General features: G+C 42.0%; 3 protein-coding genes across 3 annotated transcripts; 1 reads left to right on the top strand and 2 right to left on the bottom strand.

Moving 5' to 3' along the window:
* Positions 1 to 2767: 2767 nt before the first annotated feature.
* Positions 2768 to 3229, bottom strand: MELLADRAFT_86212 (uncharacterized protein; the record flags this gene model as incomplete). Its single annotated transcript, XM_007409705.1, has 4 exons — positions 2768 to 2791; positions 2870 to 2923; positions 3038 to 3099; positions 3178 to 3229. 4 exons carry the CDS (start codon positions 3227 to 3229, stop codon positions 2768 to 2770), a joined length of 192 nt encoding a protein of 63 aa, XP_007409767.1.
* Positions 3230 to 8595: 5366 nt separating this feature from the next.
* Positions 8596 to 9852, top strand: MELLADRAFT_86211 (uncharacterized protein; the record flags this gene model as incomplete). The annotated part of the gene is made up of 5 exons (XM_007409853.1): positions 8596 to 8651; positions 8738 to 8817; positions 8981 to 9378; positions 9449 to 9710; positions 9797 to 9852. 5 exons carry the CDS (start codon positions 8596 to 8598, stop codon positions 9850 to 9852), a joined length of 852 nt encoding a protein of 283 aa, XP_007409915.1.
* Positions 9853 to 17571: 7719 nt separating this feature from the next.
* On the bottom strand, positions 17572 to 19262 carry MELLADRAFT_71838 (uncharacterized protein; the record flags this gene model as incomplete). The annotated part of the gene is made up of 5 exons (XM_007409704.1): positions 17572 to 18404; positions 18535 to 18861; positions 18934 to 19021; positions 19143 to 19169; positions 19253 to 19262. 3 exons carry the CDS (start codon positions 18994 to 18996, stop codon positions 18396 to 18398), a joined length of 399 nt encoding a protein of 132 aa, XP_007409766.1.
* Positions 19263 to 25093: the final 5831 nt, after the last annotated feature.

Below are 25093 nucleotides of genomic sequence, written 5' to 3'. Positions count from 1 at the left end.
CCAAATGCTGTTATCGAACTTCAAACTCCATCAAATCAAACTACTGAAGAATCAGTTTCAAATGAATCGGACGAAACTTTACAAGACGACGGTGGAGATGTGGAAGGTGGCGATGAAGAATTTACTGAAAGAGACGAAGATTGGCCTCCAATAGGTATGTAACTTTCATCAGCTTGATTTGTTTCAAGAAGTTCAAACCAGCTTTGCATATTGATGTAATGTGATGTGGTTGTAATGTCTTTGATTTGTTCATTAGGTGTGATTCCTGTTTGCTTATTGGAAGGACCAAAACGTGGTAAACAGTTTGTAGAGATGCAGAACGGCGTAATGTATCTTAACGCGGTTGCTCGACATCAAGGTTACGCGGTTGCAATCAAGAGTCACAAGAAGCTTAAGGAACACACCGTTCGACTGTATCTACGATGTTCTCTGGGTAACAAAGTACCCTCAGTGGCTCAAATCCGCTCGTCTTCTTCCAAAAAGACTGGGTGTCTCTTTGAGGTCTCTCTCAATTACCGAAGCAGTGTGGACCGATGGGTCGTATGTCAAGACACGAAGAAGCCTGATAAACTTACTCATAACCACCTAGCATTCGACAATCCTCACAACATGGCCATTTACCGACGTTTCAATCCTGCCAACCATCTCCAAATTGATCTCTTATCTTCTGCCGGCTGTCGTGTGGCACAGATCAAGTCGCTACTCAATGTGGAACCGGGTTCTCAGCCATTGTTAAGGGATATACACAATGTTCGAACTCGACTTAGAGACAACTGGCTCAATGGGCGAACACCAATTCAAGGCTTATTCGACCTCATCATCGCTAGTAATTGGGCTCATCGTACCTTGACTGCCAGTGACGGAACCCTCCAAAATCTGTTCTTCGCGAGCCCGTCAGGAATACGTTTAGCTCAACGGTTTCCAACAGTGTTAAGTATGGATTGCACTTACAAAACCAACCGTTCCAATCTTCCCCTCCTACATATTGTAGGAACCACCAATACTCATTGCTCTTTTACTGTTGCTATGTGCTTTCTTACCAACGAAAAGCAAGATCAATATGAATCACAAGGACCGCCAGATCCCCCCTCGACGTCGAGGGGGGTCAGAGTCTTGCAGTTGTCTCCAGCCTGCATTGCAATCGATTTCTATCTGAGCAGCTCAGATATGGATTGTTTCACTGCCTTCACAATAAGCCTTAATGAACAGCCCTGCACGTTCAGCCAATCCTATAGGGCTATTCTTGAGAGGCCCAAGCCTGAGTCCCAGTTGCTGAGACTGAAACATTTCACAATCTGACACACACATAACACTTGTGTCAAACCTTCAATGATATCTCTCCTTTGGCTCGGTTCCTCATCACGGTTCTCCTGTCGGACCATTGGCTAGCCGGGAAACCAATCCCCGCAATCAATTGTGTACATACACCTATGGACCTGTTCGTGATCCATCTGTACATAGCCAATTCGTGAACAAGACATCTTGACCGACATGAACAGAAAGCAGCTTCATCAAAACTTCAAGCGTATCTTACCTCATTCTAATCGACTTCAACCACAACCACCACAATTCACTACATCACAATTTCATCCAGCACCGCATCAACTTCCAAGTCATCCAAACACAACATAATCAACAACCACATTGTCAAGTTGAAGATCAAAACTTCAGTCTCACCTCATACAATCAATACACATCCATTATCTAGTCGTACTGAATCACAGAGATATCGTGCTTCTCCTTTGCTTAATACCAATAAAAACAAAAGCTAGTCCGCTCAGGCAGTCATCCTCAAGAGCTTACCAAGAAGATGGTGATGGCAGATTTATTGACTGATAAGCTGATGGTTGACAATACTGTAAGTCAAGTAGTTTCTGCTAGTATCATGATGTTTTCATCTCACTTACATTTCTTGGCTTCCGGAGCATCAAGCAACCAGTAAAAATGGTGCTAGTTGTTATGATTCGACTGATCAGCAAGGTAAAATTCAATGAACGATGATGATAATTTTGTCAAGAGTTTTTGGAAAGAAAAATAGTCCAGATTGAAAAAAGTTATGATTCTTAAATAGAGCAATTTTCTTTTACCTAGTTTTCTCTTTAGCTTGTTTGGTTGTTTTCTCTCTTTCTCTTCTTGTTTTGATGTGATAACAAATTTCTTTGTTATTGTTTGTTGTTATTTACTGAATTAATGCAAACCCTTTTCACTTTCTCTTTTAAAAATTTGTTTTTTCTATAGACTTTTTCTCTTTTTCTTTGAAATGTAAATAGTAAGTATTGAAATGAACAGATGAAAGATCAAACAAACAGAAGGGTATGCCTTGATTGTCTTGAGACAAGCAAGCGTTGGTGACCAGAAGGAGAAAGAAAGATAAGCCTGAGGATCAGTCCAATCATTCAACTATTGGTTGTTTTTGTTTATCTTCTCTCAGCTTTTTTACGTATTGTATCAACTTATTTTAGGATAATCTGCATAAGGGACTTTCATCATCTAAAAGCAAGATTGCATCAATTTACAAAAGTTTTCATTTTAGATCCAATGCAAACTATTTATATTTGATCAGTAGTACAGATCAAAATAATTATCGATCATGATCCGACTCCATCCCATTCTTAGCAATTTGAAACACAACAGGTTTAAGACTTCAACACTGAATGAAACGAGGGAAGTGATCATTTGTATTCAAAGTGAAAAAAAACATATCAAAAGTAAATCAAAGTCATCTAAAGAAAGATAAGATCTAGAATGATTTCTAAGCCACGAGTAACTATTGTGGCATGCCATCAAAAGGCTAAAAACGGAAAGCATTCACATCATTAGATTATAGATCAAAAGAATTCATCTGGTTTTTACAGAAATCAAGACTTACCGATTCTAATTTTTGGGTGAGGAAAGGTAGTTTGTCTTTACAGTAAATTTCCAACTAATTGGACCCAATCATGTCAATCAATAACAAAAAGGCAGTTAGTAGAGTGATCAAATTGACGTGTCAAGGAAGTTCAAGAGAGAAAGCAAATTGATTTTTGAGACACTCAACAGTTGGTTTTAATCCTTGTTTAATCTGTTTAGTAAAACAACCAGCTTTGATGGCAGCAATCCCTGAATTCGATCAAGTTTATCAAATCATCAGTCTTGATAAAGTCAAAATATTGTATTTTGTTAAGATGAAAGACTGACCAGGAGCAGCATCAGGTTGAGCACATAGTTCATCCGCATACGGTGTCTTCATCTCTTATGATCAAATAGATTGACACATACACGTGCTTCGAATCTAGCCACTAACCACACGATAGCCAACCACTTTCCCCTCAAGTCCAGCGGTGAGAAATTCGAGACTCGTAGACATTTGACATGGCTGACTATGCAGTAGTTCGCTAATGGATTGGTGTTGTAGTAAGCTTATAATCGGGTCCCCTTTCCAATGAGTAAAACGACTGACTCTAATTCCATAGTTCGAGTACTGCCGGACCAGGTCTGAGAAGTTTGGAGTTGAGACAATCCTTGAGTTCAGTGGCATTGATTGGCCCTCGAGAGTTGAATCGTATTATGTCGCATCAGCAAGGCCTTCGGTCGCCCACAGCTCGTCTTTGGTGGCTAATGTAACCATTGATGTCTTGATGGTAGACCCTTGACTCGGGTATGAAGTCGGTTCGGATAATTGGGATCCAGTTGGAGGCAAGCTGCTGGATGGAGAAAGAGGGAAGATGGACAAAAGGGCTGCAGGCAAAAAAGGGGCTAGTTGAGGACAAGTTATAAGAAGGTCAGAAAGGTCTTGAAGATTGAAGCATTGGGGACACAGAATGTCTTGCATGTGACATATGGGTTCATGGAGGTATGTTGACGTTTCCCCGCGTGAAATTCCAAACTTGAGTTTTCCAGATAGGCTCATCCAGTTTGCTAAGCGGAATTTTTGTTGCATGAGGAGTTCAGCCCAAGCTGAGAGCTCGAGGATGGTCAAGCTCTCTGATCACAAGATTTGTGACTAAGCGCTACCTAAGGCTAGGACACACAAAGGCAGATGAGATTAGATGCATTATGGACACAATTGCGACGCTGTCAACCCCCCTCGACGTTGAGGGGGGATCTGGCGGTCCTTGTGAATGGGCATTGTCGAAACTTAAAGAAATCATATATCAAGATGAAAATGATCAAAACTCTATCAAGGCGGCCGAAACATTTGTCACTGACGCTGAAACCGCACTTATCAACGCAATCACCACGATTTTTCCCGAGTCAGCCCACATACTCTGTGTGTGGCACATCAACCACAACATAGCGAAGAACTGCAAGACCAAATTCTCAGAACCCGATTGGACTGCTTTCATGAAGATTTGGAACTCTTTCATCTCATCGACTTCCACCTCTGAATACGATACTAACCTCGCAGCCGTTACCAAAGTTGCGAGAGCGCATGATATACTCGGTTATCTCGAAAGCACTTGGCTAAGTAGAACCGACAAATTTGTTACACTATTCACTTCGAAAAGCCCTCACTTTGGCAATTCTTCCACGTCGCGTACAGAAGGCAGTCATTATAGAGCCAAACGCTTCCTTGATGGTCGAAACAATGACTTCATCACATGTTTCAACGCTTTCAAAAGGTTTGAAGATCATCAAACCAGCAAAATCACGGTTTTGGTCGGCATTGAACAAACGAAGACTCTTCAAGGACTTCCTAACTTCTTCAAAGATCTCAATGGCGTTATATCTCACTTTGCCCTCAAGAAGCTCAAAGACCAGTTTGATTTATTACCTGATTCGCTGCAAAAACCCTGTACTCAGACTTTTCGAGGCGCCTGGGGAATCCCGTGTTCACACGAAATTGCCTCAGCTCGAGACAACATAGATTATCTATCTCCAGACTCAATACATCCACAGTGGAAACTTGTTATGCAGCTGGCCCCCGATACGCACGATGGACTCCTAGCTGCAGCACGTGTCAAATTCAACCAATTACTCGAGATGCCTGAACATACCTTGCGAAAGCTCTTTGGTGAGATCGGGCAGCTAGAATCTGGTCAATATTCTCTAATTCCAATTCTGAACGCTGAGATCAAAAGTGACACTCGTGGTCGACCTCGAGGTAGTACTGCAAAGGGTAAGCGTCGAGCTACTTCTGAAGGGCGATGGAAATCCGATATGGAGCTAGCCGAAGACGCGAAACGGCCTCGTGTTAGCAAGTGCAGCTTGTGCTTGACACCTGGTCACAAAATCACTACCTGTCCACTTCGTCAAACCGAAAGATCAGACCTTTCAAACAGGGTTGTTGCTTCGACTTCGAATAGCTCTAAAGTCTCAAAAGATAGCAAAGTATCAAAACCCTTTGAACTTACCAAAGAAGAAGCTCTTCTGGATGATTACTTTGAAATGATAGAAGCTGAGGAAGTGGACGACTTGGTAGATTCTGACTCGGGGGAATCTTTTGATGTGTGTGATGATTCAGACGCCGACGAAGATGAACATGAGGAAGCCGATGAGGATCTATGTCCTTTCTGTGAAGATCCCCTCCCTGCTGCGCCATCAAAAAGGTTGACTGATCTGAAAGCTGTTCTCCTGGCAATGCCAAACTTCCACACTTTGTCAGTGAGTTTTTGAGATAACTTGTCTTTACATCGAGTTCCTTCTCACGTGTCTTTTTATTTGATTTTGAAAAGTGGACCCAAACTGCCGAATTTTGTCAATTGCATCAAGCTGAATGTGAAACTATTCCCTATGGAGTGACACAAGGGTGGCCTACCAAGATCGATTTTGCCAGATTGCCAAGGTAAGTACAGTCAAGGATGATGCTACATACTCCTTCTATACTCCTTCTTTCTCATCATGTCATTGATGTGCTTTAATCCACTCAGCCGGATCGAGAAGTATACGGAGCTCTTGAGTAACATTATCAACAAATCTGAAATCTCGCATTACCGTGACTACGCCGAAAAAAAATTGAAGAACCGAGGTCGAATTGATACTGATGTGCTGGGACAATTTGAGGTGGAGCAACTGGGATAGTAAGTATTCCTCTACTTTGCTCCACCCTTTGCCTATTATCTGATTGTATTTTGTCCTGCCCCATCCAGTTATGGATATCAAGGATTTGAAGTGTTTGTGAGAACACTGGAGGCGATCTTCATCAGCGATAAAACTTCTCCCCATCACCTTCTTTCATCGAAAATCACACCTCTCACACCGGATTCATTCCTTCATCAAGTGCTCGTGCCCGAACTTGCTACCTGTTTGATAGCTGAAGATATGAAGTTACCCCGAACGGACCAGCAAGTGAAGGCAACGTTAGAATCAAGCCAAAAATTTGGTGTCGCCCTGTTTCCACTGCCTCAAGAGATGATTGGAATTCAAAAACGAAACTGTCCTAAGCAAAAGGAACAGCCTAAGTTGCTCTTGGTCGCAGCTGAAAACTCTGAAATAACACCTCGCGGTTTGGAAAAGAGCACACTTGTCAAACCGGCCGAACAACGAATCTTAAAGCAACTACCACATATAGTCATACCTCACATCAAGGCTATTTATGACCCTCCACCATATGGCAACTGTGGCTTTTACGCCATAGCTAACGCACTGCGATGTAATAAAGAAGACTCATACATACTAGTTCGTCGCCATTTACGCGAAGAGCTGCTTGCCCATCGAGAAATTCATGAACAGCTCATATCGACGGCCCCTGGAATGCAGTCTCGTCGTGTGACGACTCGACGTACAGCACCGGCGGCAACGGAAATTGTGGAAAATCTCCTTCATCGATTTAAACCTCAGGAGGCCAGATGTGGTGAAGATTACTGGATGCGCATGCCTTATTCAGGCTACGTCATTGCCAGCGTTTACAAGTGCCCGGTCATTCTTTTCAATCCTAAGAAGTCAAATTGTTACACGTTTTTCCCTTATTGCACGCCACCCAACAGGAATAACCCTATTCTCTTGGCCTTTGTTGATGGTATGCATTTTGCAAATTTGAGTTCTGGGTCTGGTTCACTTCCTTTTCCGGAAATTTACGGCGATTCCTCCTCGCCCACCATCACTGCGACTAATATACCTGCTTGGATAAACAAGTATAAAGTCCAATTGGATATGTGGGCTGAGAATGAATGACTGTTTCTTTTGTTTGGTAGTCTGTAGGTTGCTTTGATGTTGTTTTTTTCCTTTCGCTCTTTTTTTGATTGTTGTTCATGAGGATCCTTTCTTGTTGTGCTTTCCTTTTGATTTTGTGTTGTTTTGGATGACTGCCCCTTATTATGCCCTTATGCCCTTTTTTTTGTTCCCTGTTCTGCTTCTTGTTTATTGTGGCTGTGGCCTATGCCCCCGATTTATGCTTTTGTATGAAACCCGTATGCCTCGTAAATTCAAAATATGTTTATGCCAATTAAAATGTGCGGCCATTTGTTTGGACTCATTTATTGAGCTCAAGCTCAATGTTCCCGGATGGGGGACTATCATTGCTTCTGTTTTGTATTTTTGGATTGCCAACCTTACAACTGCAACAAATCAAAATAGAAATAGGAACATGATTATTTTTATTTTGGAGCCCGCTTTCAGGAGCCCCTTTTGAAAAAAGGGGCTCCTCTAGTGTTTGAAGCCTCGGGTCCGGCCCGAGAGAGGGCGTCGGATACTGTTCCGAGGGCTCTAATTAGTGGAATCCTTTTTGGAATGACTTTATGAAAAATCTTTATCAATGGATTATACAGGTTGGATTCCATAAATATTCAGTGATGTGTGCACCTTTTGTACAACTTGCACATTTTCAAGGCATTGAGTGACATTGAATACTCACTAATTTGAACAATTTATCACAACAAATCAATCATGATGTTTCTTTGTGAACACTCTTTATTTTACTGAAGGACCAGAAAGGTAGGGTCATCATTGAGTGACATGTACACCATTTGTCCAATTTGCACAATTTTGGATTTGTGAAAAATGCATTAAATGTCATAAAATACATTCAGTTGAACAACTTATCACGAGGGGACAATCCTGAAACATCTTTGTGACAATGTTTATTGATGAATCAGGAAGTTTGAATCCACATGGAGTGACATAACATACCTGAGTTGATGCTTGCTGCTGCACCTCACTTTAAAGGTAAAGGTATGTGGCTATGCGCTTAGCAAGGCTTACATGTATACAAATACGCGCTCATGGACCATATGAGGTATGGTATTATGCAGGTTCAAGCTCAACTCCGATTCTCGGAGCTGAACTCATACTCTTTGATATCAACCTGCTCCCTGACCTATCTCCATCATGGTGTCCACCCAATCAAAACCTACAAGTCAGGATGCTCCTGTCTCTACTCAGAATCAATCTCAAATAAACAAGAAAAAAAAAAACAAGAAGAAGAAGAGTAACACACAGGGCGAGAACTCAACATCAACTCCTTTGGAAGAAACCACCAATGAAGACAACCCAATTGAACCAACCATCTTTCAGTCTCGCTTTCCGGGTCTGGAGATGGATACATTTGAAAATCATCTAGACAGTTGGACGTTAACTTCCCTTCGCCAGGCCATCACAAAGCAAGATTTGAAGAACAGTAAAGCACCATCTGAAATCAAAACCTTAGTCAAGGGGATTTGTTTGGAGTATGAGAAAAGGATGCTCATGGCAGCGTTGACGGGTGGAGTTCCAGAAGCTGTAGTCTGGCATTTAGTGTAAGTGATTTTACCTCATTCATATTGCTTTTTTCCTGAATTATCGACTCACATATGTAATCAACTTTTTTTACGTGTATCATCAGGGGGGAAGGGGCCAAAAAGGGTCACGCCAATCCATGGATACGTTTTTTGGCCTTTTGCCTTCTTCCGCTAGAAGAGAAATGTGAGCCTCTTGCTTTTGTTTTCACTCACTCTTTCCATCTACATATTTCTTTTGCTTCTATTGTTTCTCTTCAATTTTATTGTTACATGTTTTTACACTATATACTTTTTTCTTCGAGAATTTCTGATTCATTTGCTTTTTTCTTATCATTTGAATTATTCAGTGCCTGCGCCAGGCGACAAGGCAGGCTGGACCCATCATAATCAAGAAGTTTCCAAGATGTGGAAAAAGCTTAGCAAAGATGAGAAGGATGTCTTTCAAGACCCTTACTTCTTTGCTTTGGCAAACTTACCCGACCTCTCAAATGTGCCTGGTGGAGACAATGACTTACCTGATACTGATGATGGAGATGAAACCCCCCTTCAGCTTCTTGATCAAACGACTAACGCTCCGCAGGTACACAAACTGACTGACGAAGAGAAGCTTAAATATCAACCGTTATTCAATCGACTTGTTGAAATTGACAAGCTCCATGTATGTCACGGCAAACCGTCTCCTTCAACATCTGTAGCCACGATCCAGAAAAAGTCATTTGTGGAGCTTCGAAAAGCTCCTCATGCTGTAAGTCCATTGTACAATTCATTTCAAATATTTATACACTGAATCGTTCATATGGGTCCTTGTTCCTCAGTTTGCTGTTATATATCAGCAATATCAAGTTACTTACTATCTAGCTGCAGTCAGTTGTGGAAGTACCGAAGGATGGACACAGGTTTTTTTGAGTAACTCAAATTTCGCCAAGTGGGCGCACGACAATGTCAAGGTCCCGCAAACACTATCCTCTTACATCCACGGTCAATCCGCTGCAAAAATAGTCGAGGGTCCCAGCAAGCCTCAACAGCCAAGTGATGAGCGTAAGAGTCGGCTAGGAAAACAGCTCAATGGTCTAGTTGGTGAGTTTTTAACAAATATCATTTCTCTTACGTTTTGACCATTTTCTATCCATTTTTAATAATGTATTGTTTTTTTCCTGTGTTAGATGCAATTTTTCGAGGTCATAAATTTCCCAAGTGTGAATTCCCTAAGAAGAAATGAAGGAGAGAGGCTTATCAGTCCGACCTGTACAAAAGGAGGAGCTTGAAGCTGGCCATTGTTGAGCAAAGGGTCCTACAATCAAATCATGGCTGGAGGACATCAAAAACGGGGTCTTTGTAGTTGAACATGTTGAACGTACTTCAGAATTGGGAATGAACAAGGAATCTGTCCCAAAACAACGAACTCGAAAAACCTCAAAACGAACTTAGTCTTCAACTCAAATTTCAAATGCTACACAACCTCAGCCATCAACTTCAGGTACTCAAACGACTTTAGAACCTGGTCAAGGAAACTCTCAATTGAAGCGTAAGCTACAAGAACTGGCAAAGGGTGATCCACACTCTCAACCGTTGAAACGTATCAAGAAAAGCAAGAACAAGAATAAATGTTGACACCACGCTGATGAATCTGATACTGCTGAGGAATCTGGCACTTTGGATGAATCTGATTCCTCTACGCCTAAAGGATCTGATACCCCTGATGATGATGATCTTGAACACTCTGATTCTGAGTAAGTCGCTAACTTAACTTGGATAAAATTGATTCACTCAATCGGTTCTGCCCAATTACCTTCCTTGCTTTTCTCTTATTCTCTATCTTTTGTTCCTTTTCTTCTATTGGGTCAATACCCAATCACTCTGGTGGAATATCATCTCAATTGAGCTTATGCAACTGGGAACTTATCAAAGATGCTTTTGCCATGACATATCAAGTGGTGCTATTAACATGATGTTATATCAATCAATACTAGCCAGATCTGGCGGCGGGCGCCGCACTTATAAAAAGGGCTCATCTTGTATCAATTTGGATGCTGGAGGCTATACTGACTCAAATATCACTCATGGAGGAAACCTTCCTTAGGGATGGTTGCTAAAATGCCAATGCAGTATTATCTATTTCATAATTTGATGGAGATCACTTTCTATCTATGTGTAACACAATGCTGGCCTGAGTGTATTATTTTTTCACATCAAGTAGCTAATGGGTCACACTGAGAGATCATGCATATTTTCCCTTTTCCAAGCTACGACAAAAACCATTTCAGGCTCTTTGCCTAGCCCAGGGAATAATCATGAATCTCATTAAATACAGTATACCAATAAGTACTGCCACTTAGGTAAAACAAAATACTCTTGATTTATCTAAGATTTCCCATCTTAGCCATTGAATATTACAAAGAAAAGGTGTATATACCTTTTGTGCATGAATCAATCTGAGGGATGGATGTCAAATTTCTCCTGCTGGCAGCAAGAAAAGCAATAGGCAGGGGAAAAGCAGGGCATGGAAGCCAAGCTTCTTGTGAGTTCTAAATGTGGTGGGATCACCTGGGTGGAATCAAGGATTTGGAGGGAGGATGAGGATTTCAGAAAGAGGTAATGTTGACCCTTGGAGTGGGATGTAAAATATCCATGCCCTAAGCCTAACCCCTAAGCCTAACCCCTAAGCCTAACCCCCTAAGCCTAACCCCTAAACCCTAATGGTTTCCATATATTCAGACTACATCAAGTATCAATTTGTCTTGGCTTTTTAAGTACTTTATAATCAGTTCTAAAATGAAAACACTACTTGATTGCTTGATTGGGTGTGCATAAATTGCACACTCTATCTTGTGTCTTATTATAGGAGTAGCTGTAAATTATTCCACATGCAAAAGTAGTTTGCCTCTTGCAAAAGGCACACATTGTAAGATTTGTCCATGAAAAAGACAGGCACGCTCTTGAAGGAAATTACCCACGATAGGTAAATTAAGGAGCAAGACAAACCTCTTTGGAGTGATTACTCTTGAAGGATTTGTTCATTACTATCCTAGGTGGATTAATCCCAAAGAAGACAGAAAACATCACTCTTCATTTAAGATCCAAAGAAGGGCTGTACATATGTTATATACAACAATGTCATCCCCTCTTGGTTTGTCTCCCCGTCCTTATTCCTCTTTATCAATTTTACCATTGTCCTCACCATTTTCCTTTACTTTTTCTGAAATCTCTAATCAAGAGCTTTACATACTTAAATTGAATAACCTGATATAATTTCTGCCCAACCCTCCCTCCCTACATGATTAACACGACTGAAAAAGACTCTCTTATAATCTAGACAGCGTACACCATAGATATGGAGAGCAATTCTCTACAAGTCCTTCTTTCACAAAGAAGGCCTTCCGATGAACTCTCCACAGGAAGTATAATAATATACTAACGGGAGAGATTTCCTACACCACCTTTATAAGAGGTGAACCCTCCATGTAGTATCATACGTACACTATCTAGACATCCAGGTTTTGGGGACATAAGAACTTCCCCAAAACCTACCACCCACATATGTTCTTTCCTTCACTTAGTAGAAACTAAGCAAGGGAAAGATATCTATGGAATTATATGAGAGTCACAATTTGAGAATGGAGGTCTATGACAACACACCAACAGTAATGCTTATGCATAAAATGTATGTGTGGTTTCTTAGGCTATTGGGATTAATACAGTAGAGTCCTCTGTCCGTGCATTAGGATGAAAAGATATACAAAGTGTGGGATGTGCTCAGGGTGCTTGAACAACTGTTTCTGAAACATACAACCACCAAGAACTTTATTGTCAGCAGTAGATTGATGAGTAGGCTCCCTGCCTATAGTAACACTTACAACTTCTGAAGAGTGGAGTCATGATGTTGACCTAGGCTTGCTAGATCTCAGGATGATATAGAACTTGTGATTTTGATACAAGAGAGCAAATGATGTGAAAAAATGGCTGGTCATCACATCAATGGTTTGATGAAGGATTGAAGGTGCAGTAATTGTAAGAGTGAAATTGATGCCTTGATCAATGTATAGAAATTTGGGTTTGTCAAGTGGAATGATATAATCATGGTATTTGGTGCTCCTTCAGATGCTGATTTGAATTTACTGATATTGAAGACAAAGAGCTTGGGAAATATCAAATGACATATTCTCTGATGCTGTTACTTTGTGGTGTGAAATTAAGCATTTGGGGGAGTCAGATTTATACATGTAAGACTCAGAGCTCCAAAGTTTCCACATCTTAAAACTTGTACAGGGTCAGTATTTTGCTTAGCTGAATCAATGCTGTGCCAGCAACACACCGTGCCGCAACATGCATGATTTTTGGTGCGTTGCTCCGCAACACACAACAAAAACCAGCATCAGACACTGTCTTGTGGTAAGTACCACAACAATAAAAGGTGATGTCAGGTTGTGTGGTGCCTTGAACATTGTGCAACACAACAGGCGCAACAGCACCAAGAAACACTGAATTGTATTTTTTTGGGCAGCAACGCAACAAATGTTGTTGCAGCCCAAAAAACCACTGGTTTGACAGATCTTTTTGCGCAGCAGATCATGCCGCAACCTAGAAATCGATTCTATGTTGCAGTTCAGTCAGAAAAAAAGCAACACAGGCGCTGCACAGAACAGCACACAACACATGCATTGCTGGCCCAGGGTTGGCTGAATACATACTCCAGGTGTATTTGTTTTGGGGAGTACATGGGGGTTGATTTCAGGTTTATGCCTTTGTAAACAAATGTTAGTCAATATTTCTCAATTTCAAGTGACAATATGTAATGGGTTCTCTCAATTTGTTTAAGATTGAACAAAGGCTATGTTGACAGACTGTTGTCTGTAGTACCAGTCTTCCAGATGTTGTGAAAGGTAGTCTGAACATAATTACTTGAACACCCTGATAAACCACTCAAGTTTGAATATGGAATTTACATTAGAACTTTAACTTTAATCCCAACCCTAAGATTCACCCTTATTTGAATTGTGCCTCCCTCACAACACATGTATACTCTTTTCCTCATCCTTTATTCTGAAGAATGGAAAGAGTAAGCCACAATCCCTTCACTATCATCACATATCATTTCATTTCTATTATTAGTCTTCTCCTCATTCTTCTTTTATGTCTCACTTTAACATTTTACCAACTTTTTATATTAATTCATCTATGTTGTTTCATCTGAGCTTGTCTCAACACCAGATTGAGGCTGAATCATACACATCAATTCTTTTCTCCAAGTTGTTCTTTTACATGATCAAATCTAATAGGTCAGATCATTTTTGATTATACAATACTGTTTTCTTTCTTTCTTATCTTGTTTGTTCCATATCTGATTGTGTAGGTTAGTGATCAGGTGTAGTGACTGAGGTGATAAGAGTCTAACCTCTAGATTTGTGACAGGTCCATCAGGTGAAATATGATCTGTTATTCTATGGAAGGAATAGAATTTAGACTGAATCATATGCTTCCATTCTTTTTTCAAAATTATTCTTTTACCAAATCAAATCTAATTGGATAGTGATGAGGTATAGTGACTGAGGTGATAGGAGTCTAACCTCTAGATTTGTCACAGGTTCATCAGCATTCAGGTCCCTCAACAGATTTTGTCACTTTCAAGGCCCTTACATTTGTCATCACCATCACAACTGAGCTGATTTTTCAACTTGTATCATGATATCTGAACCTATGATTTTTCCTGGTGGGTTGATACAGCTATACCCACATTTAAAGTGGATGGAGCTGAACTTGTAAAAATAAATTCATTGCAAAGAAATACACCTTGACCTGATTACTCAGGGTCAATTGTAAGAAGATAAAATGGACACAGAAATAGATGTTTCATGTGAATTTGTCCTGGTAGACCATCATACAAGAATGAGTGCAAAAGGTGTGATGTTTGCTGATTCAAAAAGGGGTCCAAGACAGGAAAGTTGCTATGGTACAATGTCGAATCCCAATCACACCTGAATATTGTAGATTGTTGGATTTCGCACTCCAGGGCTTGAAGTTATCAATTGGAAGATGTGTGATCTAAAAAGGCCAATACAAAGACAAACTCAGGGATTAAGCACAGGTAGGTTGACAGGGATATATGTTGTTCACTCAAATCAGTTTCTGTAATACCAAAGGTTAAGACTTACAAATTATAAGAAAACGATAAGAAGAGACAGGCGATAATTAACACAGCCTACTTTTGGACAACTGATTAGATTTTAGATCCAATAGTGATTTCACTTGAAACCTATAACAAAGCTCCCAGTAAGATGTTGAAAGAGATGAGTTACATATTAGTAAGAATAAGTAATGCTGGTGGGCCTAAAAGCGACTTAAGAGCATCCACTATGGGTGCTGTAACCAAGTGATTTATCGTAACTTTGACGCTAAATTATACACAGGTCCACTATGGACCTGTTTTAGACTTGCAGTCCGTACGATTGCATCAAATCATGCTTCAAGCTTGTGTAAATGTACACAAGCCTGAAGCACGGATTATTGTAGGATTTGACGCATCATTTTGGTCAACAGCACACATCCATCCATCCAAATTCCATACGCTGTACTCTGCTGTTGTTCAAAACTTCGTCTCTCTTCCAAAGGTCACTCCAAAAACCTCTAGATTCATCACTTCAATGTCTGTTCCACCGTCTCAAAACACAACAACACAAACACCAGAGCCCGACAGCCAGATTCGTGTCAACTGGAGTGAACCCGAGCAGGAACAACTAGCTGTCTCTTGGGTTGCCACAAGCACTCGACCAGAGCACTCGAACAACATGAAAGGGGACGCCTTTTTCAAAGCTATTGAAGAGCATTTCAAGGCTCACTCGGTCACAACTCGAACAGCCAAGCAGTGCAATGGACAGTGCGTACTCAATTCAATCAAAGCGTCTAGAAACCAAGCTCTGACAAACTTTCTTCCCTCAGGTGGCGAGTAATGAATCCACAAACCCAGAAGTTCTCTGGTGTCTATGCTCGTATTGAGCACGACCCACCATCTGGTTCATCTCCTGATACTTGGATTTCCGACGCGATGAAGATCTACCAAGCTGAGCAGAAACATCCTTTCAAATTTCTCGCGGCTTGGCAGAAGCTTCGATACGAGCCCAAATGGGATCCTCACCTCATCAATCAACAACTTCATCCACCTCCACCACCACCACCAGAACTTCTTCCTTCCTTGACTCGTACTGAGGATCCTCTCACAGACCAATCAGTCAATCATCCACAACCTGAAGGCAGTGGGGAACGACCAATGGGTGGAAAGGCAGCAAAGAAACAACGTCTCGATGCTAAGCGAGCAGTTGTTGATGAATCAGGACGATTAGAGGCAATGGCGGCATCAACTTTGGCATCGACTCGACGAGCAGCTGCCAGCGAGGAGTCAAATCGCATTGCAAACAGTCTCATGATTAGTGAAACCAAAGGAAGGGATCTCGAGATCGCTCAGGCTAAAGAGGAAGATTGTCCAGATGAGCTTTCAAAGAAGATCTTACGTAGTATGAAGGCAGAAGTAGCTCGAAAGTATGAATAGGCAGGTGTTATAAATCCTATGTATATTATTATCACTATCTCATAGTTCATGTACATACAGTGTAGCTTTATGATTTAGGCAATACAAAATAGTTATTATTATCAACCAATCTACTGACCTGCTGCTTTCAACCAGAGATCCATTGTGAGGTCGTGCTGAAGCTGTGAATGAGCGTTTGAGTCTCTCAAAAGTAGAGTGTTCTGAAGATAGGCAGCGAGTGTATTGGCGACCGCAGGATCTCGAACTCTTGGTACTATCTGTGTCAATGAGTTGTATTCTTCAACAACTGGATCGAGTGAGCCTCGATCTTGTACTATCATGTTGTGTAGAACGATACAACACATCATAGTGGCGTGCATATTGACCAGTTGCCACATGCGACATGCTATTTGAAGGAATGTGAATCGGATTTGAATCACGCCAAATGCCCGTTCGATATCCTTTCGAGCAGCCTCTTGAGCCGTAGCAAACATTCTCGCCGCTGGAGCTTCTCGATCTCGGGGAGCTTTGATAATGGTTGGCCAGTTTGGATAGATGCCATCTCCGAGATAATAGGCATGTTTGTACTCGTGTCCATTCACTATGAAATGGACTTCATCTTCATGTCCTGAACAAGCCAGGTATCAACTTATGAACTCAAAAGAGAAAAAAAATGAACTAACCTTTGAGAAAATCAGCAAAGAGAAACGATCGGTTCAATACGTTGATATCGTTCAACGAACCTGGCGTTCCAAAGAACGCATGCCAGATTGTGAGATCTTGAGAAGCAACCGCTTCAAGAACTACAGTTGGTGTGTGTTCTTTTCCTTCAAACTGCCCGCTCCATCCAAGTGGGCAGTTCTTCCAAGCCCAATGCATACCATCGAGGCTTCCTTTACAACCAGGTAAGCCACATAGTTCATATTCTTTCGTAATCCGAATGAGCTCCTCAGCATTTGGCGGTCAAAGGTAATCCGGTCCGTATATTTCATTGATATGCTTCATGAAAAGCTTGAGAGTCAAGATAGCTGTTGTCTCTCCAATACCAACATAGTCGTCGGTTGCATCCGCTGGAACTCCAAGAGTGAGCTGTTTTAAAGCGCAGACAACCTTCTGATACACCGTGAGTCCCATCACTCCACACGCATCCGGTTTTTGAACCCAGAATCGGTCATGTAATTGTAGATCTTCGATTATTCTTAAACACAGGTCTTTGCTCATTCGGAATCGACGTTCAAACTTGGATTCGTATCTAGCATTAGGTGCAAAGTAGTCATCGAACAGTTGCTGAGCACGTCGAGCGCGGTCTCGATCTATGTGAATGCGAGTGTGGGCTTCTAGAGGAGGCGTAGGAGGGCGGTCAAACAGGAAGTTGAATATCATTTCATCATGGTCTTGTTCTTCTTCATCATCGTTCATAGACTCGAAAAGAGCATTGATTTGTTGTCTTGCATAGGTAGGCATTGGAAGGAGACCGGCGGTTTTTGGGAGTTTAATTATTTAACTCGTTCCAAAATCAAACCACTGTGGATCTGATTGATTCACAGTGATTTATCTACGATAAATCACACCTAACATCATCCCATAGTCGATTTCATGCGGTTACCAACTTAGGTAAAACACGCATGATCAAATTTCGCGGTCGGGACCGCGAAATTTACGATAAAACCCTTCCACCATAGTGGATGCTCTAAATCAAGTCGGAACTGATCAATGAAGGACAAACAACCCACCCTGATTCAATAAATAAGGATAGAGAGAAAGATCCAAAATCGAAATGAAAAGGTGGACAGTGGATCTAACTGTGATAGAACAGAATGAAGACAGAAGGTACAGAAAAAAGATCCTTAGCTTACTTCGATCACTTGAATAAATGTGATTATGTCTTGGGGCTGGTGAGCGACTTCCAGAAGACAGATGAGAGTTTGGTACCACCATCTTGAAAGTCAACTCACAACCCTGGGCCTTGACCACATCGACCGATTCACACATGGGTCTGTTCTCGTTTTCGTTCTCAACTTTTGATGCTCGCTGTACCTTTAATTTCGGCCAAGTCCTAGGATGAGACAGTCTGAAATCATTCGATATCGCTTGCGGGAATTTTACATCCGATGACACAATTGGTACTGTCTGTGTCCTTGTATGTGTTCAACAATGGTGACTGATCACGGGTCCTTGAAGTACGTGCGAGTTCAAGCATGAAGTTGATTGGGATCGTGCGTGCTCGTCCGATGCAGATTGAGTTAGTTGGGCTTGTGGACAGAGAATATCCTCAGGATGAAGTTTTGAGAGATCATGAGGCCAACATCAGTTGATGGAAAGTAGGTTTCTCGAGGTCGGTGATGCATCGAGAGCATAAGAGGGGAGTCGCTATCAACTCACCAAGATTTCATGAATGCCTTTCTGAACTTCCTTGAATAGGGTGTTGACCGAGAACCGACTTCCGATATGATGATCAAGATCCACAAACATTAAATTCAATTTAGACGCCAACATCCTCTTCAGCAAATTGAAGTCCGCATCTTCCGTAGTATTCTTATCCTGATTTCTCTTAGTAGTCAGATTGTAATGAGCTTCTTGCACTGCGGATTCACGAGGTTCTGATACCATTGGTGTCTCTGATTGAGACGAGTCTTTGATTGACCCTGTCGCTTGTGAGACTAAAAGATGGAGATGCCTCGTCCGTATTGAATTTCGAAAGTGGCAGTACTATCATTTGGAAAAAAATAGGAGTAATCAGGAAAGGATTTCAATCAAGACATCTGAAGAAATTGACTAAACCGAGTTATGAAGATAACAGTGCAATATACTGACCAATCCGATGCTTTTTAGCAAAACCCCCATATCACTGAACTACTCGATGTGATTCCTGTGGTAAAGGGAGTGGTGTTAGATGTCAGTATGGTGTCATCCAATCACAGTCTATTTTAAGTCAATCAAAAACAAAATATCAATGAATGGAAGATTGAATGGAAGATTTCAAAACAGACTTCTTGTATCAATGTCCCTAGCACAGGCTGTGGATAGTCCAAGGATGACGAAGGATTTTTAAAAAGTGTAAATTAGTTGTCATTCCAAGGGGTGTAGGTGGATTGCTGACCGTTAATTTGATTTGGTAGTGGTTAAGCTTGAATCACTGAGCAGTTGCAGACCGAAAAAAGCAATTACGTCACAGAAAATCAATAGTGATACACCACGGGAGGGTTCTGTGTCTGCAGACCGCCTGCCGCGAAGGCCGTCTGTAGCTGGACCACAGGGTGTCACAGAATGGTCTAATGCGGTCTCAAAAAGGTCGGGGTTTTTGCAGACCATTTTGAGACGGGTTAAGACCATTTCAGGACGCCCTGAGGCCCAGCTACAGACGGCCTTCACAGCAGGCGGTCTGCAGACACAGAAGCCTCCTGTGGTGTATGAGATTGGAAAGTTATTGTCCCGAGGGCGAAACTTCGGTTGGTCAAAACTCACATCTCCTCAGCCAAAAAGTGGAGGTTTTACCAGGTTTTGTCTGAATTCATTGTTTGCCTTTAACTTGAATGATGATTCTTTTGTTTTATTGTCTTCCTTTATTTGAAATCAAGATTTTTTTGTTTTGCTCTATTGTTTTCCTTGAGAATTTGAAATCAAGATCGTTGTGTTTTGTTTTTTTTGTTTTCCTTTAGAATTTGACCGGTTCTGGACTCCTGTTTTATGAAATTTCAAGTTCCCTGTTTTGTTCAAATTTGCTCAAACTCTTGACACAATGAAAAATCATCAAATAATGAGCATTGGGAGCACCTTGATTTGATCTTAGAAATATCAAGCGAGGCTATCAAATTGGTACTCTCAAGTTAGGTCAATTCAAACACTATGTATTACTCAAACTAAACTGTTGTGTGATTGCCTCTTACAAAAGGCACGAGTTGTGAGACTGGTCCATGAAGGGAATGCGCGCTCTTTAGTTAGAAATCAAAAAGAGAACAATTAAAGGAATAGCGGACTCACCAATAGAGAGCTAGGTTCCCCGAGGAACTACGGATTAGATGAAACAAGTCATTCCAGATACAAACGCAACAGTAGTCAAAGAGGTATTTGACCTAAGGCTCTCCTTATTGGTTTGTCCCCTCGTCCGCCGTTATTTCTCAATTTTCCCTATCAATTATTTCCTTACTGTTACATCAACGTTTAAAGAGTGTAAGAACCCTATCATTGCTCCTTATATTTTTCATCCACCCTCCCACCCCACAACACTTCAGAGAGTCTAAACAAACAACTCTCCCAATTACTCCCTCACAGAAAACATCGTGTGACGTGTCAAGGAGAAACGAGACGCTATTGGTAGAGAGTTCAACCTTAGAGAGATGAACTCTCCCCTTAGCTTCAAGTAACATATCCATGCATCAGGTTCCAGAGGAAGGAGAAGCTTCCCTGGAACCTACCGCCCATATCTGATCCTCTCCTCACTTAGTAACAAAACTAAGCAAGGGGAGGATACCTTACTGAGAAAAATATAAGAGCCTCTCTTGAGAATGGATTCCTAACTCAAGGAACCAACCAAACTCTACCAAACTTCATCCTTTGCCAATCATATTTGAACCAACCTCATTGATTCAATCCTATCATAATTCAATCAATAACAATGTAATTACACTAAACCGTAGTATGATTCTCAGTTCATGAGAAATTAACTAAACTTCGTCCTTGATAGTTCCAATCAACCTTATTGATTCAATCATATTGAATCATTATTGAAACTTGTTTCAACCTTGGTTAATGATGATTGAAATCATGATTCATTCAATTGGTTTCGAATCAATGAGATCAATGATTCATCATTCATCAAAGTCTACATTGATCAAAGACAGCCTTCCACAGCCTTCCACCCATTCAAATGTTTGAACACCTAGATTTGGTGTATTTGACATAGTAAGGGTATGCGTATGACAAGACAACTAACAATACAGTCATGACTGTTGACTGTTAGTTTGATCGATACCTGGTTTCAAATAATCTTCTAGGATTAAGCGTCAAGACCTATTAACCAAATCAATGACTGGAAACTTGTGAATTGGATAGAAGTTCATTGTTGCTTTGGCTTTGGAACACCTTATTTCATCTGTAAAAATTGTTCTTGAGATAAATTCAGAGACCTCAAGCAGCTTTGAAATAGAACAAGGAGGATCCAAAGTCAATCCCAATTTGGACTGGTACCGATTTGAGCAGCAGGTACAGACTTGAGTGAGAGCACTTCCAAATCTGCAAAAGATTTGAAAGCCCGACTCAAGTCCCATAATGCATTGGGCAGAGACTCATGAGAGCGCCCTGAGGGGGAATCAGGGCAAGATGGGTGAGCAGTGCATGGAAGGTGAACTGAGAGTGCTCTGAGGGTGAACTTGGAGCACGCTAAAGGTGAGCTCTGGGCGCTCTGGAGGGTCTCAGAGCGCTCTGAAGGTCAGCTCAGAGCGCTCTGGGGGTGTCTTATTTTTGGACTTGGAGGTCAATGTCAAAGTTTGTGCGCATATGATCAGCACTTCCTGGATTGCAACAATATGCTGAAAAAGAGTGGAAAACTTATGATCTTCATGACTTATCACAATGAAAACGTGTGCTCCAGAACTTTGGAGTGTTCTGTAGGCCAAAGTCCGGCTTCTCAGTTGGTCATAAAGTACACTGTATGACTGACTTGTAAGTCTCTTCATACAGGTGCCACAGGTGAAGCGTTTTCATTTTTGACTGTAGCTGGTGTGGATCAGAGGCTGTTGCAAGGAGTATGACATCGTCAACAAAGCCCAAAGCCTCTGCCCACTCCATCAAGTTAGCTATGTCAAGGAGTGATGAGTTATAGATGAGGTACAGGAGGGGAGATAGCGGTGAACCTTGAGGGAGGCCGTGCGTTAAATTGAAAGGGGTTGACTTGTATCCGTTGAAAGCTAGTCTAGTCAATCTGTTTGAGAGAAAGTCGTTGATTATGTTGATTGTGGTTCAGGATGAGCCCCGACCCCCAAATGCCGGGGATTGACCTGCCCGGCCTACCAACTTTTTTTCAAAAGTCAGAACGGCAACCGACCCCGCCATTCCCCAAGGTTTTTTTTTCGCTGAGATCCAGAACGACTCCCGGACCCTGACCCCCAACGGGAATTGCCGGGCTACGGGGATTTACCGGGAAACCCCGAGTCCCCAACAATTCCCGGCAGATCCTGCTGAGCGTGCCGTCACCTTTCCAAGACTTCAATTTCCCCTGTCCGTTGGTCTTTGTCATGGAATGGGACTTATCAAGATTGGCACATTTCACGCAGGGATTGGATTCTTGGGTAGAAGCAAGCAAGAACGAGATGACTTATGAAATTGAGTGGATTACTTATGAGAAGATCCATATGTGAAATTGACCACTCGCGATTCGAGAATCAAGAAGGATTGTAAAATTTTGAGTACTTAGCTTGTTCTTCCTGTTTTTGTACATCTTTCTCATTTTGTATTTACTTTTACACACAATCCTGCTGTTCAAATTGCACATTTCTCAATCTTCCTGGCAGGCCATTTTCCTCGGGTTCCCCAAGGAGAATTGCTTTTTTGTGTTCCTCAGAACGACCCCCCGGACCGAGCAGCCCCGAGGGTCTGGGACCATCCAGAGGCCAGAACGACCCCCCGACCCGCCGGGACGGACCGCGGGGATTCCCAATTTGGCGGGTCTCGGGGCTCATCCTGAATTGTGGTTGAGTGTAAACCTTTAGTGAGGACCCTGGAATGCCCCTACCGAGGTATCTGTCGAAAACGTAGCAGAACATTGTAAGGTTCGAAGGAACCTTCACTCGATACTACGAACGGGACACCGTGAGAACACGGCAAAGGGTTTTCTAGAACCCAAGAGATCTAATCTGTGAATTGCAATATCAATGAAAGCACTGGTTCCGAATGATAAAGGGCAAGAGATTAGTCCCGATATCTCTAAGGAAGGCTATACTAAATGATAAAAGAGAAATGTAGAGAAATATAGAGAAAGAAGTCCTACCTGGTTCCGAATGATAAAGGGCAAGAGATTAGTCCCGATATCTCTAAGGAACCAGAAATCAGAGGGACGCGTGAACAACTTTATAAGTAAATGAAAACAAGGCTTAAGCTTAAGTGTTAAGTATTAAGTATTTGTATTGGGTGATGTGTAATGACCGTAGGTCTTACAGTCTCCCCTCCTATAAAAGAATAGAGCATGCCTTGTACGGAGCCTCCCCACAAGGCTTGAGACTTGAAAATAAAAGAAGAAAGAAAGAGAAAGGAGAAAAATTAAGCATACTCAAGAGAAAAAAAATTAAACAGAAATTAAAAAAGAAAAAATTAGAAAAGAAAAAATAAGAAAGGAATTAAATAACTGAAGGTTTGACTTGTAGTTGAGCTTGATAGGGTGAATAAAATTGAATATGCTTCTCCGCTGTCCATTTGCCTCGGTGACCTAGAAAAAGAATACCGAAAAGGTTGTGCTCACAGCGTGGCCGAGGTGTTGTTTTGACGGATTTTTACGTAGTATACTACGGCGGTGCATACAGAGGAGAGGAACTTACTTCCTGACCTCTTGAATCCGACGTATTCACCCCTCCCATAGCTCTCTCGACGTACGGTTTCACCTTTGAAACATGAAATACATTGTGACGCCTGTCTCCCAACGGGAGTTCTAATTCGACATTTTGACCGTGGTTTGAAGACTTGATGACTCGGTAAGGGCCTTCAAATTTCTCCTCCTTGATGACGACCTCTCCAGTCACCTGAGTCCAGTAACGCCCACGAATTTGGTTCTAATGGCTCAGTGGTCCTACAGTGTTTGTTATGTTGTATCGCCTGCTGAACGCGACTAGTCCATAGGGCGTCTCGAGCATTTGCCCAGGCGTCCTGTCTCGTCTTGAACCAACGTGTCAGAGCTGCCGGGTCCGTTTCCTCGGCTACACCTGTTGCGATTAACCACTGTTCGCGTCCGAACATGAGCTTGAACGGCGATTTCCCGATTGCCACATTAACAGCCCCATTGATGGCGTACTCTACCGCCGCCAGTGACTCCAACCACTTTCCTTGTCTTTTGGACGTGAATGACCTCAAAACCTGTCCTACAGTGCGATTGGTACGCTCGCTCCGACCGTCCGCTTGTGGGTGAAATGCGGTTGACATGTGAAAACTGATCCCACTGCGTCGCATCAAGGTTTTCCAAAAGTTCGACGTCCAGGTTTTATCGCGGTCGCTGATGATCGTGGTAGGGGGTCCAAACAGGCTGGTCCAGTTTGAGAAGAATCGAGTAGCGGTCTTTTCAGCTGTGTCAGTTTGGCCACATGGGATGAGTTTAGTGAAGCCCGTGAGCCTGCAAGTCACCGTCAGTATCATGTCATAATTATTTACTTTTGGCAACGGTCCTACAAAATCGATTGCAAGACACTCGAGAGGTTTGTTGGGAATACTTGGAGTCAGCATTTTTCCTAACGGTGCTTGCGTCGGACTCTTTGTCTTCTGGCAGACATCACAAGATCTCACGAATTCATTTACGTCCTTCGCCATCCGTGGCCAAAAGAATTCTCGACGTAAATCCGTTATAGTCTTGAGGTATCCTAAGTGGCCTAGCCTCGAGTGAGTTTCGTCTACTAGTTCCATGCGTAAATTATCAATACAGGGTATGTATAAACGGTTTTCGATGAAAAGAAGGCCTTCTTGAACCGAGCAATCGTCACGAAGAGGTAAAGCTGAGAGAACCGCGCTATAGAAAGAGTCCCTCTCATACCCTTCACAAATTCGCTTTCTCAGTTGAGGCGAGAGGGTTGGACCAGCTTCTACTAGCGCTGCAATGCACTCGATTCCATCTATTTCCACTTCATCCTCATCACATCCTTTTCGTGATAACGCGTCCGCTACACCGTTATCTTCACCTCTCACATACTTGAAATCTACATCAAAATCCGCTAATGTTTCAATCCACCTGGCTTGTCGTCGACTA

This window comes from Melampsora larici-populina, assembly GCF_000204055.1.
Source record: "Melampsora larici-populina 98AG31 unplaced genomic scaffold MELLAscaffold_17, whole genome shotgun sequence".
NCBI lineage: Eukaryota > Fungi > Basidiomycota > Pucciniomycetes > Pucciniales > Melampsoraceae > Melampsora > Melampsora laricis-populina.
Note: the sequence above shows the minus strand (reverse complement) of the source record. Positions and strands in the feature narration are given on the sequence as shown.